A 17,141-nucleotide genomic window follows, 5' to 3' on the forward strand; every position below is an offset into this window, starting at 1 on the left:
AGAGAGTTCAGTTTTGAAATAAAGCTTAGTCTTGTACCCAGACAGGAAGAGGCAGCGCATGCTAACTTTAGCACGAAGGACAAGGGTCCTCTCAGAGAGACAGCCTACTCTTTCTCTTCCTGCTCTGAGATAAAGTGCCAAATAGCAGCTTTCAAGTTCTAGTGAGAGAAATAAAAATAAAGCTGGGCTACTGCATATTGCCAAACAAATAGGTATTTTCATACTGCATACTTACAAAGTACAGATTGAGTATCCCTTATCAGAAATATTTTGGACCAGAAGTGTTTTGGATTTCAGATATTTTTGAAATTTGGAATATATGAAAAATACAAACTGGTTGAACATCCCAAATATGAAATCCAAAATGCTCAAATGAGCATTTCCTTTGAGCATCATGTCGATATTCAAAAAGTTTTGGATTTTGGAGCATTTGGATTCCAGGAGCTCAGCCTGCATTTAGAAATAGAGCATAACTTCTATATAGAGCTGGCTAATACTTGCTGGTTGCACTTAAGTATCATAGTAATTATCAGCATAAAGTAAAAATAAGTATTTAATGCCTAAAATGTTGAAGCAAAGTTTTCTGGGACCATTTAAATGGAGAGACATACTAGAAAACCTTACAATTAAATATGCTGGTGGTGTTAGGGTTTTAGAGCAAAACAAAAACCAAAACCCCAAGAAAGTCAGGGAAAAGAAGATAAAAATCAGAAGATGAACAGCTGCATATTTTTCCACCTAACACTAGGAAGAAAAAGTAGAATATCTGAAATACGGTATGGAATACAAATGTGTGTCATTTAGAACATAATGGTAGGACGTAGTAAACAAGCTACATCAGCACAGGACATGGTTTATTGTCAACCATTTAAACATGTAAACAAAACTAAGAGTAAGAAAATAAAAGATGATGTAGCAAAAGGGTATTTCTCTCCAACATGATTGGCCATTATTCTCCAAAATGTACGGTTAACAGAAAATAGAAGAAAAGTTTATATAGAGTTATTTTAAATGATTGATATTTTCTGTTTTCTTTTTTTTTGAGACAGGGTCTTGCTCTGTAATCCAGGCTAGAGTGCAATGGCGTGATCACAGCTCATTGCAGCCTCAAACCCCCAAGCTCAAAGTGATCCTCCTGCTTCAGCCTCCCGAGTAGCTGGGATTACCAAACATGAGCCACCATGCCGAGCTAATTTTTATAATTTTTGTGTAGAGACAGGGTCTCTCTATGTTGCCCAGGGTGGTCTCGAACTTCTGGACTCAAGCAATCCTCCCTGCCTTGACCTCCCAAAGTGCTGGGATTACATGCCTCCATAAGCTACTACACCCAGCTCAAGAATGATTCACATTGTACTTTTCTTTTGAACAGGTTTACCACTTTGTATTCATGTTTTAGGTTTTATTTTAAAAGACTAAATCTGTGCAATAATATTCCCTGGGGACAAAAGCAGAAAGAAAACTTGGGGTGGAAGGAGGAGGTAAAAATGACACTCGCTTTTCCAAATGAGTCTGAATCTTAAAACCATAAAGAATGGTTTTATCTCACTCTTTTGTTTTGTCAGCCATTTGAAATCAATAAACTATGATTCCTACATTTTGTTTGTATTACACAAAAAGTAAACAACAATGAAAGCTGTTTTTGAAAGAGAATAAAGACAACCAACCACAAATAGAAGAGAACCCCAGAGGGTTCTCTTGGAGGGATGTTTATCACCAGTGCCAAAAGCCTCCCCTCTCAAATGTTTCTCTCAGTTGACAACTTTCAAATGATTTAAAGAACATGAAGAACAAATAGAACATGAAGCTTAGATATGAACAGTAAATAAGATTGGAGTGGTATTTACAAAGGAGAGGCAGATACATGTGCCTAGCACCAGATTTTTCAAGTAAACAAGTTCAGCCCGCAAACTAACTGAACTGAAGTTTTACATTTTTAAATTCTCTCCATTATTTCCCAGAGTTGAAAGCTGTGAAATGTTTCAGCTTGGTGCTATTCACTAATGGTGTTCACCTTTCAAAAGGTGGGTTTTTCTGCAGCTGAACTGATTCTAAGTCTCAGGACTCCAAGATACCTCCAGACCAAGTGTCGTGGACTCTACTGGCTTTACACACCTAATTTGGGACTATCCATTTTTTCCTTCTTTAAAACTGGCTAGGGAATTCCTTCACTAATGTAATGTGTGCAAACACACACACGTATTGAAAATCTATAAATAATTCTAGCAGCCAAAAGATGTTTTTCCTTACCAGAAATTACCCAAAGAAAGTGACATTATAAATAATATGACTAAAAATACATTTTTAAAGCCTATTTAATACTCATGATGTCTAAACTTTCAATTTATTGTCTGATTTCTGGATATTTCTGTATTTTAGATTCTACAGACTTCAGATTCTGAAGCTTGCTGAAAAAACTAAGTTCCTCAATATGGAGGACAGTCTATCTGGCTGTACTTTTAGAGGGGAATTTTTCTACTTTTGGAAAAAATTCTGAATATTTATATATAGTATTAATGGAATACCCCAGTAACTCATATTTCAGGTAACTATTCTTTAGTATAATTTGCATCATACCCAGTATTTTAGACATTAAAATAAGGGTAAAATTTAGAATATAATCACTTGTCTGCATTTTCTCAACATAATTTTTCATGTAGAATATTAAAATTTAAATTGATATTTGAATTTATAAGCTATTTTCCCTGTATACTATATGCATCTATTAGCAATAGAGACAATTTTGGAGTCGTGGTATAGTGAACCTCTCTGGCTCTCCTTGCACAAGGCTCCATGAGTCAGTCTGAGCAGTGCACGCTACCCTTGCATGACTGCACTCAGGCTTAGGGGTACTAACATGCAATCCTAGGACAACACTGACACTAGCACTGACATTTTAAAATTCATTCTCCCAAGTAATAAAAAAAAATATAGATATACACAGAGAGATCTGCAGCTGTACTAATTACTTCAAATAGCAGCAGACAAGGAAAATACACGCTTGCTTGCTTAAGTTTAAATTCATTTTAAGTTTGCTATATTAAATTTTAAAATTAAAAAAATATCAACTTACTATAAACAATTTAAAATATGTATAATACAATTTCATGGTCAAAACATTTGAATAGTCTATGAAAACAGGAAATACTTTCATCTGACATTTCTGTTTAGATTCTATTCATGATTTTTCAATCTGTCTCTTCCAAGAGAAACCATAAAACGGTTGTCATATTTTATGGCAACTAATTTTGTTTAGGGATTTCCTCATCACAAAAATACTTTATTTCCTATTACAGGGGAGTTAAAGAAGAAGAAAAAAAGAAACGAGAAACCAAGTGGCTTTCTCCCCACTTGTCACTATTCTCTTCTTCAAACATTCTGTACATAAGCTGTCTGAGTCTTTTGAACCATTTACAAATTGTATTTTCAAAAATTGAAGAAAAAATATTTAGAGTCTAAAAGTGTTATTTTATACACTGACTATACAATATACATTGAATACACATACAAATACATCTTAAAGATAAGGTTCTCCAAAGGTTTTTCGACATTCCATCACCCCCGTACTTGGCGGTCTATCACAGTTGTGTGTACTCTTGACTTGACTAGGTGTGAGACGATCGTATGCCATCTTGTACTCTTTATCAAAAGCATCTGCAAAAATTGATAAAGAAATAAAAGGATAAAGAAATTTAGGTTTGATGTTGAAAACTATCAAGTTTCTGTAATACTACAGAAACACAACAGTAGAGGCCAAGAAGGAATCGCTAGGACATTTCTGCTATCCAAAGGACCACAGCTGGATTGCACAGACCAGTGAGAAACTTAAAAGGTTTGAAGATGCCAATTTTTAATTTTACCAGGTACAGATGTTAAAAACCACCAAATACCATATGCACATTTTTGGTACTTTGTTTTGCATACTCAATAAAAACAGTAAAAATATATACTAGCCTTTTCCCACCAGGATTAACAAAAAGTTTTTTTGCCCATATTTTCTTTACACTAATCCTTTTGTGGTTTCATTTTTTAAATTTAAATTTTGCTTCAATGGAAATGTTTTTTGGTTTGTGTGTCCTATATTATGGGATACCTCTGGGAAAATAATCCAAAGATCTGAAATTACCATGTAAGGATTTTTCTTTTCCCTTTTCCACATGGCAACAGATGGAGCTAACAGACTGTGACTTTTATTTTTAAGGACATTATACCAAGGTCTGTGTGCCTTTTCCCCAGAAGATAGTCCACATGTGACAAAAAGGGACAACAGAGGTTTACACGCTTCTGCTAAAAGTTTCTCTCAGCCTAGAAATCATGCTAACTTATTGCTTATTTTAAACACATACTGGAGGAAAATTTGCCCCTCAGAGAGCCAAATGGGGTATGAATTATAACAATGTCACTAAGATCCTATTTTTCTGCTTTGGGGAGGTGACGGCCATAAGAACATCTTTCCTCTCTGAAACAGTACCACAGTGGTACCCATGAAGGCTTGTTTGAGTTGAGTCAAGTGCATAAGCAAGTGAGCTTCTCTAGCTTGGAGGTCCAGAATTTTTTACACATTCAAGGAAATCCCACCTTTGGCAGAGGGCTAGAGTAATATCTGACTACAATCTGGGCTTGTATTAGGTAGGGAATAAAGGGATGGTAACAAGGATCTGAGTAATCCTTTTTGGTTTCTTCTCTGTTTCACTATAGTTAAAAGGCCTACCTCAAGTAACACTATTCATGATTTTGGTAAGTTCTGGCATCTTTCTCAAGTGGCTAGAATGACTGTCCCAATGCCATTTAATAGTCTACCTTTCCTAACTGATTTATATGTATATATAAATATAAAATATATATTTTTATATATTATATATATTTTTTTGTTAGACGGAGTTTCGCTCTTGTTGCACAGGCTGGAGTGCAGTGGCATGATCTCAGCTCACTGCTGCCTCCACCTCCTGGGTTCAAGTGATTCTCCTGCTTCAGGCTCCTGAGTAGCTGGGGCTACAGGCACGCACCACCACACCTGGCTAATTTTGTATTTTTAGTAGAGATGGGGTTTCACCGTGTTGGCCAGGCTTGCCTCAAACTCCTGACCTCGAATGATCTGCCCGCCTTGGCCTCCCGCAGTGTTGGGATTACAGGCGTGAGACACTGCACCTGGCTGATATATTGCTGTAGACATTTATGTTTATTTCTGACTCCCTATTCTGTACTATTGATTTTTCTAGCTCTTCCCCTGGTAGCATTACCCTGATGTAATTACAGTAGCTTCTAGAAAAGAATCACCTTCTGTTGATTTTTTCTTTTTTTATGAGACAAGGTCTTGCTCTACAGCCCAAGCTGGCATGCAGCGGCACCATCATGGCTTATGCAGCCTCGACTGCCCAGGCTCAAATGATACTCTCACCTCACCCTCCCAAGTAGCTGGGACTACAGACATGTGCCACCACATCTGGCTAACTTTTTTTCTTTTTTTTGTAGAGATGGGGTTTCACCATATTGCCCAGGCTGGTCTCAAACTCCTGGGCTCAAGCAATCCACCCACCTTGGCCTCTCAAAGTGCTGGGATTACAGGCATGAGCCGCCGCACCCGGCCCCTTTCAGTTAAATAATTTTTCCTGACTAGTCCTTTTCTTGTCAGATTAACTTTTAAAAATTGAAATATAACCCATATACCATACAATTCACTAACTTAAAGTGTACAATTTAATGTTTTTTTGGTATATTCACAAGATTGTACAACTATCACCACTGCCTAATTCCAGAACATTTTCATCTCACCAAAAAGAAACCTTATACCAGTTAGCAGTCACTCCCCATTCACCCCACCTCTTGGTCCTTAGCAACAACTAATCTACCTTAATATAATTACAGATTTAATATTACTAATAAAGTACAACTACTAATATAAAAATACTCTGAAAACTATTCCATGATATATAAATACTACATATTATATATAAAGCTGAATTACCTATATCAATGTTTTCTCTTCCTAGTGCCACAAGTGAGAGAAACAGTATTTCTCTGTATAAACTCCTAGGGAGAAAAAGTCATGGAGAAAATATTAGTATCCATATAGTCCATATGTTCCCTATGAAAATTTTAATGCTATTGTAAGCATGAGATATTCTAACAAATTACTAAGCAAACAATATGAATCTGCGTAGGAGAACAATATATTTGTCTAAGAGAAGGACTTACCTCTGTCTTTTAAAATGTGGACACTTATTCAGTGTCTCTAAAATCTGACTCATTGGTCCATAGACATCATTCATTTTAATGCTTTTTACCATACTTTTCAACAGTTCCTGGTTAAATGAGTTATCACTTTTTTGCAATAAATGGACCATTGGATATTTTTGGGCTGTAAAAGAACAAAACAACAGATGAAGGAAAATGTTCTGTGTAGAAAGGAGAAAGAAATTAAGCAGCAACTGACAGATATTAAGTTACAAAGCACTAAAAATAAATTAAGGGCAATAGATAAATAGGAATCCAAGAATGAAGAAAGCAAAAAATAAGACAAATAATGACAAAAAAAAGGTCTAAAGTTTTCTGTGGTCTTAAATAGACAATAACTAAAAATACTGTTTCCCTTAATACAGCCTCTGATGCAAATTCTAAATTAGCAGCCTGGGATGGAAACAAACAAAACATAAGTAAAAAGAAGAAACTGGGATGAGCAATGTGCTGAAAGCTGAATTCTGCAAAACACAACCAACCCCTCCAGCACATACACAGCACCCCTCAAAAAACCAAACCAAAAAAAAAAAAAAAAAACCCTTAGACCTCCATAGAAGGTAGCACTAAAAAAATCAAACACTCACTCTCAAACAAAAGAGTACGATTTTGACCTGTAAGACAAAAAGTAGTACAGTAAAATAAAAGTCAGTTATACATTGGTTTAGGCTATTTAAAGCAAGTAGAGATTACTCTCATATGAACAAACTCAGCATTCTATGATGGCACTTACTGTGTGCATTCCAGAGAATGTACAAGGGCTGTCCTGGATCCTGATGTAACTTCATATTGTCCCACAACATTTGTATTAAAACATATTTGCTATCTTCAGACATACAGTGGCGGGGAATCTGTGTTATACAATAAACACTCATTAATGATCCTTACATGATAATTTTTTATAAGTATTTTATAAAATTCTTATTTTTTTACGATGTATATGTGCGAGAGAGAAAACAGAACAGAAAAAGACTGATTTACATACATTTCATATCTACTACAGGAAGATGGGCTGTGTGGAAAAGCTAATGATCTCTAAAGATCAGATATAACAAAGTACTTGAGATCAGTGAGAAAGGTACCAAGAAGAACTCATCTTGCTCCTCTTGCTCATGATTGAAAGTCACAGAAAGATAAATCCAGGAATCTCATTCTATATCATCCAAAACCCTGGCCCAGATAACGCTGAGTTCACATCTTTGTCACTCATTATGAGGTAGTGAAAATCCAAAGCACATGCACAATCATAGGCATGCAGCACAAGAAGAGAGAAGGCAAGGTTCCTGACCATTTAGTGGCAGTGGCAGTATATGAAAAAGTAAAGTCACTTTTATAAAACAACATAGCAAAAATACAAATGAACATATAACAAACAAATTGCCTAAATGTTAAACAAAAACATCAGGGTAAAGGAATGACAAGAGTGGTAGCACATGATTGCAATATGAATTTCAACAGTCCCCCTTTATCCTCAGGGGCTATATTCCAAGACCCCCAATGGATACCTATAACTGCAGATAGTACTGAACCCTATATATACTGTATTTCCCTATACATACATACTTATGATATTTATACTTACATTTAATTTATAAATGAGGCACAATAAGAAATAAACAATAAATAATAATAAAATAGAACAATTAAAACAATATGCCAGCATCATTGCTTTGTGCTTTGGGGCCATTAAGTAAAACAGGAGTTACATGAACACAAGCGCTGTGATACCATCACAGTCGATCTGCTAACAGAGATGGCTACTCAATGATTAACAGGCAGGTGGCATACACAGCGTGGATACACTGAACAAAGGGATGATTCACATCCCAGATGGGACAGCACCAGATTTCATCATGCTACTCAGAACAGCATGCAATTTAAAACTTATGAAGTGTTTCTTTCTGGAAGTTTCCATTTAATATTTTGAGACCACAGTTACCATGGGTAACTGAAACCTCAGAAAGGAAAACTGTGAATAAGGAGGGACTGCTGTACAGATATCCTCCTAAAAAAGTGTTAGGCTTGGGCTGGACACAGTGGCTCCTGCCTATAACCCCAGCACTTTGGGAGGCTGACAAACAAGGGTCACTTGAGCCCAGGGGTTAGAGGTCACAGTGAGCCATGACCACACCACTGCACTCCAGTCTGGGTGACAGGGCGACACCTTGTGTCAAAAAAAAAAAAAAAAAAATAGGCCTGTTTTGAAGGAAATACAAGATGCAAATGGGCTTAACTCACAAATCTGCCTCCTAAGAGTCAGTTCCAGTTTATTCTTGAAGCAATAGCAAAAATTCAAGTACGTTTAATGTAAATTTTAGAAGGCAAACAAAAACAAAAACAAAAAACTCTTATTGCCAGCCTGTAAGAAGAAAATATTATTTGTAAATGCAACTAAAACAATTCTATTTATCTAATGATCCAGATGGCTATTAAAAATATTTAGCATAGGCTGGGCGTGGTGGCTCACGGCTGTAATCCCAACACTTTGGGAAGCCGAAGTAGGTGGATCATGAGGTCAAGAGATTGAGACCATCCTGGCCAACATGGTGAAACCCCGTCTCTACTAAAAATACAAAAATTAGCTGGGCATGGTGGCGCGTGCCTGTAATCCCAGCTACTTGGGAGGCTGAGGCAGAAGAATTGCTTGAATCCTGGAGCTGGAGGTTGCAGTGAGCTGAGATAGTGCCACTGCACTCCAGCCTGGTGAAAAAGAGACTCCGTCTCAAAAAATAAAATAAAAGAAATTCAGCATAAAAACAAACCTTACTTTTTAATCATTAGGAATATGCAAACATTACAGTGGTGACAGAAGCATTCATTGCCTTTTAATTTTTAGTCTCATACCTTTGAATACTTGTTACAGTGCTCAGAAGAAAGAATCAATCCAGGTAAGTTACTCGGCAAGTCAAGACGTCTGAAATACCATACGAGGTTCCAAAAAACAATTGGATGATGGTCCACAAAGTCTGCCACTGTTATTGCATGATCACCTTCATTTTCCAATAAGCTTTCAAGTTCCTTCCATACCACTAAAGGACTAAGATATGGAACAGTGACAGGATCGGGACTTGGAAGCTGCCATTCTAAACCTAAAGAATCCTGTTGAATAAATAAAAAACATAAATGGCAAATGCAAAATAATACTAAGCCATTAAAAAATTCAATGATTCCCATATGAGTAGAAAAGTAATATAATTGTATCATTGGATAAGAGACTCTTCTTGGCAATAATAAAGCTAATAAGACTACTTAGGACAAGGGGAACAAAATCATATGTAAGTGATCAATTTCCAAATAAAAATACAAATACAACAAAATACATACTGTAGCTCCTTGTAAAGTAGCTGGCAGGCTGCCTGTAGAAATGAGCTTCTGTCTTCCAGTATCTTCCTTATCCAAGGGGCCAGAAGTACTAATACTCCTGGCCATTGGAAATATCGGACATTTTGACATAGCTGTTTTCGATCTATTAGCAGGGATCTGAATACTTCGGGCACAAAAATTTTCCTGCAGTTTAGATTTGCTTGGGCATTGAAAAAAGAAAAAAGCATATCAGTGTCTAGATTTACTTTACTTCGTCGACAAGGATCATGTTCTCTCTCTCTCTCTCTTTTTTTGGACAGGGTCTTGCTCTGTCACCCAGGCTGGACTGCAGTGGTGTGATCTTGGCTAACTGCAACCTCTGTCTCCTGGGCTCAAGTGATCCTCCCACCTCAGCCTCCCGAGTGGCTGGGACTATAGCGCATGCCACCATGCCTGGCTAATTTTTGTATTTTTAGTAGAGATGCGGTTTTGCCATGTTGTCCAAGCTGGTCTTGAACTCCTGGGCTCAAGCCATCTGCCCACCTCAGCCTCCCAAAGTGCTGGGATTACAAGGGTGGGCTACCACACCCGGCCCTGTTCTTCTGTTTAGAATCAGAGCTAGACAGTCGGATGAGGTGGCTCACGCCTGTAATGCCAGCACTTTGGGAGGCTGAGGTGGGTGGATTGCCTGAGCTCAGGAGTTCGAGAGCGGCTTGGCCAACATGGTGAAACGCTGTCTCTACTAAAAATAGAAAAATTAGCCAGGTGTGATGGCGGGTGCCTGTAATCCCAGCTACTTGGGAGGCCAAGGCAGAAACATTATTTAAACCTGGGAGGCAGAGGTTGCAGTGAGCCAAGATTGCACCACTGTACTACAGTCTGGGTAACAGGGTGAGACTCTGTCTCAACAACAACAACAACAACAACAACAACAAAAAAGAATCAGAGCTAGACATGGCAACATGAATGAAAGGAATGCTATTCAGGCTTCAGCTGGGAAATAGGATATATTTTTAAGTAGTATAGTCATGATAAATTTCCTTTTTTATCAAGTCAACTTTAAATATTTAAGATTCATTTATTTATTCAAAGCCTTTAGTAGACTTCTATACAGCAGAAAGTACACTAGACCATGGGGATACAAAGCAGAGAAAATAGGCACATATTCCTTCAGGAGTCACAAACCAGAAGAAGAAAAAGATAAGGGCTACAATAGATCTATGATGAAAGAAGGTGCACAAACAGATTTTTGGTTTTACTGCTTAAGTAATCAAGATCAAACAGGTCACATTAGCCTGCCAGTACTATACAGGCATTTTTTGGCACATGCAGCTACCAATATGGCTTCATCTGTCCGGCTATATATGGCTTATTTGGCACTTATGCAAAATGGAATTGATTTCTGCATCAGTTTTAAGTGTAGATTTACTTATATTAGGCTTACTATATAAATTTTAGTTCAATTTCACAGCTCCTATATCAGCTCCAAATGTGTTCTAGATTATTAAATATCCTAGGTAGAAAATATTAAAAAGTAGTAGTATTGACTTAATTCCTAAAGAGACAGAGACAAGAAAATGATGGTCATTATAAACTTCAAGTGTTCTACATATTTTTTTTACTTTAAAATACTAGTAAACATTATCATATATACATACAGCTTAAACTCTGGGGATTAATAAAGCATAATATGTAACTACATATTTAAACATTTATGTGATTAGAGAATTTTAACACTGTTTTAAGAGTAAGAATTTAATATTAGGAATCTATTATTCATAGAAATTTAAACCTGGAAATGGTCAACTAATTTTTCTGTCATACTTCTAAAATATGTGTAAATATATGTTGTCAAAATATAGTTCCACATAATCATAATTACCTATTTAGATCAAAATTCCCTTGAACAGAGACAGCAGATGTGTCAAGACCAGAGGCTGATGTTGAAATGCAAGACTGCCTCATCTGACTTGAAATGGAGGATGGAAAGTGGATATTTTCTGTTGATGGGCTTGACTTTAGAAAGTATCTGTAATGTGAATCAAAGGAACTTTTTGAGAAAAGAGATATTATAGGGAACATGATCCTTAAACATGAAGGAAAAAAAATATCATTACCTTCCAGGTCGTCTTAAATCTCTTATTTCTATATTCAGAAAGGGTAAGAAGATATTGCCACAGAATGGGCATGTAGTATTGAGATTTGAATCATCTGCTGTCCAGCCAGCCATGATTTCCTCATCATGGACAAGACAATCACAAGTTCTACACCGAGAGCAACTTGAGATGAGAACCTATGGGAGAAGACAGCACTTTATAAAGAAAGCTGGTTAATTCAGATTATGAATTAAAAACCATTTCAAGTCATAAATCCATTGGAAAATCAAAACTCAGAAGGATTCAGATGCTATACACAAACACTCGATTACATCAGGGTATTATATACTATAATCGTCTTTATTTCCGCTAAATCTATTCTAGAATTTTTGCCTGAAAGGGAGGCTTTTTTTGCTTTTAAGTGAGGATTTTTTTCATTACAAATCAGAGTAAAATTTGCTGTGGTTTTATTAATGGAAAAGTAAACTCAATCACTAATTTGTTAATACCCCAAACAGGCATTTGTAATTACATATTACAGATCAGTGTTACTCAAAGCATGGTTGCTAGACCAGTGCTGGTCTACAAACACTTACCGGATTGTGATGAGATAAATAAGAAATTGAGAGGAGGATTTATAAACTTTTTTTTTTTTTTTTTTTTTTGAGACGGAGTCTCACTCTGTCGCCCAGACTGGAGTGCAGTGACCAGATCTCAGCTCACTGCAAGCTCCGCCTCCCGGGCTTACGCCATTCTCCTGCCTCAGCCTCCCGAGTAGTTGGGACTACAGGCGCCCGCCACCTCGCCTGGCTAGTTTTTTGTATCTTTTTTTTTTAGTAGAGACGGGGTTTCACCGTGTTAGCCAGGATGGTCTTGATCTCCTGACCTCGTGATCTGCCCGTCTCGGCCTCCCAAAGTGCTGGGATTACAGGCTTGAGCCACTGCGCCTGGCCTATAAACTTTTTAAAGTACTGTGATATTGCAGTAACATCTAAGTGTGTAATCAATGTATTTTCTAAGAACATTAGCTATGACAGATTAGAAATTAAACAAAATGAAAATAACCCTGGTCTTTTACAAAGACAGTTTAATAAGCATTGCTATAGATGACCATAAATGCTGTCATTATGTTAATAAAATATAGAAATTTTCAAAGCCTCTAGAAGCTTTGTAAAGTTAGTGTTCATCATCTATGTTTTGGCTGTATGCAAATTTATTTTCCAGATTATGCAAATTAACATAAAATAGCAACCATTTGGAAGCAATTTTTACAGAAAAAATAGGGAAGTTTTAAAGTGAAAAAGTTTAAATTTTTCATTGTAAGAATGTGGGATATAAACACATACCCAGCAGAGATCTACATCAAACTTGACACAAAGAATGAAAAACATGGTGGAAGAAATTGACAACATAATGCCAAAACTACTCCCTGTATATTCACCAAAAAAGTATGCTTCCATAGCAAAACTGATTGTGTTATTATGTGAAATAAACACTCAAAGAGAACATTCATGAAAAAAATCCAAATACTAACACTGAAAATTAAAATGCATCTGTAGGTTGATAAAACTTAAAGTAAGCATAGATCTGTCCTAATAGAAATAAATTAGTATGACTTCAATAATCTAAAATACTGGATATCCAAAAGCCAAATTTTAACTTTACTCAGATGCAATTCACATTCTGAAATTTCAGGTGCTACATATTTAACTTATTATTTCTTCTTTTTTTTTGAGATGGGAGTCTTGCTCTGTCGCCCAGGCTGGGGCGCAGTGACGCGATCTCAGCTCACTGCAATCTCTGCCTCCCAGGTTTAAGTAATTCTCCTGCCTCAGCCTCCTGAGTAGCTGGAATTACAGGCACGCACCACCATGCCTGGGTAATTTTTGTATTTTTAGTAGAGACGTGGTTTCACCATATTGTCCAGGCTGGCGCTGAACTCCTGACCCCAGGTGATGCACCCATGTTGGCCTCCCAAAGTGCTGGGATTACAGGTGTGAGCCACTGCACCCAGCCTATGTATTTAGCTTCTATTACTCTACCTGGGATCACCAATACTTAAGAAATGTGAACTTTATAAAGCAGTATATGAAGATTCTCTTTTGCACAAAAGTGTACCTCCATTGCATAGTTCTGGAAGATATTTGTATTACTCGCGGTGAAGGAAGATGTCACTTCTGATTTCCCAGGTAAGGCAAACTTCGACAGGGATCCTGTTCATTAGTGAAAAACAAAGAACAGAAACCATTAAAATTAATGAGAAAAGATGTAAGAATCTTTCATTTCCATAAGTTCTCGGATAAAACGTTAACCTATTCTAGTCAAAATATTAAAAGTAATTAGGAAAAACAAAAAATGAACAAGATTTTTTCAAGGCATGAACTTTTGAGCACAAACCTAAGGAAATGTGCTCTAATTCTGCTCATCCCCACATCTGAGGTGTGTTCACTCATCACTGACTTATTAAGCACTCCATGTACAGAATACAAAGCATTCTAGTCATTAGTAATTACTATTGTGCTGTTTCTATTTTTTCATGTTTAAAATACAGGAAAGTATTTAGTTCCAAGGTCTAAAAAGTATAAAATAGCTCATTTTTATTTCAAATCATGAAAAGACTTAGTGGCAATTCTCTCCTTGTAAGGGTCTTTTAAGAATTAGAATAGCTGAGCATGGTGGCTCATGCCTGTAATTCCAGTGCACTGGGAGGCTAAAGTGGGAGGATTGCTTCAGGCCAGGAATTTGAGACCAGCCTTGGCAACATAGTGAGACCTTGTCCCTACAAAAAATAAAAATAAAGAACTAACTGGAGGTGGTGGTGTGTGCTTATAGTCACAGCTACTTGGGAGATTGAGGTAGGAAGACTGCTTGAGTCCAGAAATTTGAGGTTACGACGAGAGTGTGAGCAGCAGAATGAGATCCTGACTCCAAAAAAAAAAAAAAAAAAAAGGTGAATCTTGCTCTTTGCTCTTAAATACTAGAGAATAATTCCCAATTGTATTCTTAAGAACAATAGGATATTAGTAAATATTAAAACAATAACAATGAAAAAGTAAGGGAAGTTTTGTGGTCAAATCAGTTGTCGACAGTGATTGTATCTTGTCAGTAAAACTGGAGGTAATCTATGTTATATCCTCTCAACACAATTTTTTCTCTGTCATTTCTACATTTTATGAATGAGTTTTTTTTGTTTTTTTGTTTTTTTTTTTTGAGACAGAATCTCACTGTTACCAGGCTGGACTGCAGTGGCGTGATCTTGGCTCACTGCAACCTACGCCTCCTGGGTTCAAGCGATTCTCCTGCCTCAGCCTCCCAAGTAGCTGGGACTACAGGTGCACGCCACCACACCCAGCTAATTTTTTGTATTTTTAGTAGAGATGGGGTTTCACCACATTGGCCAGGATGGTCTCGATCTCTTGACCTTATGATCTGCCCACCTCGGCCTCCCAAAGTGCTGGGATTACAGGTGTGCGCCACCGTGCCCAGCCGAGGACTAGTATTTTTATAAAGATAAAGATCAAAAGGCCAGGCATGGTGGCCCACGCCTATAATCCCAGCACTTTGTGAGGCTGAGGCAGGTGGATCAGGAGTTTGAGACCAGCCTGGGCAACATGGTGAAAACCCCATGTCTTCAAAAAATACAAAAAAAGTAGCCAGGTATGTTACTGTGTGCCTGTAGTCCCCGCTACCTGGGAAGCTGAGGTGGGAGGATCACCTGATCCCAGGAGGTGGAAGCTGCAGTGAGCTACGACTGCGCCACTGCACTCCAGCCTGAGTGATAGAGTGAGATTGTCTCAAAATAAATCATAAACAAAGGTCAAAAAAATTAATGGTGTAAACTACAAGTCCACGAGAAATAAAAGGGGATGGGAAAACATGGTAAACACCACCACTGGGATGCAATCAGCATGATCCAAACTAAAGACTTGATTGCTTCAGCAAATAAATAACAAGGAAGAAAAAAACTCAAAAGGTCAAGAACTACCACTGGTCCTACTCCCTACCATGTAGAGACAGCCTAGAGAGGCAGACAGCAAGCTGAAATCTCACGCTGTCCTTTAAGATGCTTAGCACTGGTGGTAAATGCAGTTCTTCCCTTGATGCTTCTTCCCAAACCTTCTGTAATCCCTCTGCTACAGTTAGTTCAAAATTGCTTCCCAAAACCTTCTATTAGCCTTGACTAATACAATCATTTATTTGAGCAGCCTACCTTTTGTATCTAACTAATCTACAGTATAGAATATTCATTTTAATAAACATGAATCAGGCTGTAAGTTTAGTGGTATTTGCTTAGACAATGAACTGTTCTTGTATGTTAAAAAAGAAGGGAGTGGGCCTAATCACCTAATTTCTTCATAAATATACAGCAAGGGGGGAAAAAAGAAGGAAAGGAAGGGGAGTAAAGACAAAAAAGAGTTAATAGACATATCAGCCAAATGCAAGTGCTGACCCTGTATGGATCCCAATGTGAACAAAGCATCTATAAAATGAGCTTTATAACCATGAAAATTTGAAACTAAATATTTGACATATATGTTAAATATCACTTAAAAGTATGATGGTATTATAATTATGTTTTCAAAAAACAAACACTTCATACAAGAGACATCCTATATGAGCCCATAAAATGTTCAAAACTAGCCAAGTTAATCTATGGTGTTACAAGTTAATGTTTACCTGTAAAGAAAGAAGTGACTAGACATGGGCATGAGAGAGGGTTCTAGATGCTATGAGTGTTGTTTCTTGAGCTGAGCGCTGGTTACTCAGGTGTGCTAAACTTGTGAAATGTATTTACATTCATAAAAGGATAGCTGAGTGTGGTGGCTCATGCCTGTAATCCCAGCACTTTGGGAGGCCAATGTGGGAGGATAACTTGAGCCCAGGAATTTGAGACCAGCCTGTGTAACATAGTGAGATCCCGTCTCTACAAAAAAATAGCCGGGTGTGCTGGTGCACGCCTGTAGTCCCAGCTACTTGGGATGCTGAGGCTTGAGCATGGGAGATAACAGTTGCAGTAAGCCATGACTGTGCCACTGCACTCCAGCCTGAGCAACAGAGTGAGACCCTATCTTTAAAAAAAAAAAAGGACACATTATGTTATAGATAACATAAAAGTCTTTTACTTTAGAGATACATACTGAAGTGTTTATGAATAAAATTACACATTGTCTGAGATTTGCTTGAAATAACTCATTGAGGAAGGAGAAAATGTTGGCAGCAGAGGAGAAAGAGGAACAGATAAAGTAAGATTGGTTATTTGTTGATAATTATTGAAGTTGGGTGATGGATACATGGGGGTTCATTATGCTATTCTTTATACTTTTGCGTATGTTTGAAAATTTCCATGATAAAAGCTTTTTAAAAGAGCAAAGATACAAGTGAAAAACAAATATTCTATTACATCCATTCTTCATGCCATTAACCAGGATAACTTTCATATGAATCAAATATCTAAATCAGAGGTAAAATCCATATTTGTATGGCCCTGAGCTAAGAGTGTCTTTTACATTT

At 37.2% G+C, this 17,141-nt stretch overlaps 1 protein-coding gene across 2 annotated transcripts in view; it reads right to left on the minus strand.

Moving 5' to 3' along the window:
* Positions 1 to 2,308: 2,308 nt before the first annotated feature.
* Positions 2,309 to 17,141, minus strand: part of DENND4A (DENN domain containing 4A) — a 130,130-nt gene continuing 115,297 nt past the window's right edge. The window contains exons 25-33 of one of the 2 annotated variants that reach the window (XM_025390372.1): positions 13,749 to 13,843; positions 11,652 to 11,827; positions 11,417 to 11,563; positions 9,556 to 9,754; positions 9,076 to 9,330; positions 6,965 to 7,082; positions 6,193 to 6,355; positions 5,963 to 6,027; positions 2,309 to 3,651 (exon numbers count right to left, since the gene is read on the minus strand). In XM_025390372.1, the coding sequence (XP_025246157.1) occupies positions 3,515 to 3,651; positions 5,963 to 6,027; positions 6,193 to 6,355; positions 6,965 to 7,082; positions 9,076 to 9,330; positions 9,556 to 9,754; positions 11,417 to 11,563; positions 11,652 to 11,827; positions 13,749 to 13,843 (1,355 nt within the window). In that variant the 3' untranslated portion in view covers positions 2,309 to 3,514. The remainder of the gene's footprint in view (positions 3,652 to 5,962; positions 6,028 to 6,192; positions 6,356 to 6,964; positions 7,083 to 9,075; positions 9,331 to 9,555; positions 9,755 to 11,416; positions 11,564 to 11,651; positions 11,828 to 13,748; positions 13,844 to 17,141) is intronic. The other variant, XM_025390373.1, reaches the window with a different exon arrangement.

The sequence above is a fragment of the Theropithecus gelada genome, chromosome 7a (assembly GCF_003255815.1).
Source record: "Theropithecus gelada isolate Dixy chromosome 7a, Tgel_1.0, whole genome shotgun sequence".
NCBI classification, from domain to species: domain Eukaryota; kingdom Metazoa; phylum Chordata; class Mammalia; order Primates; family Cercopithecidae; genus Theropithecus; species Theropithecus gelada.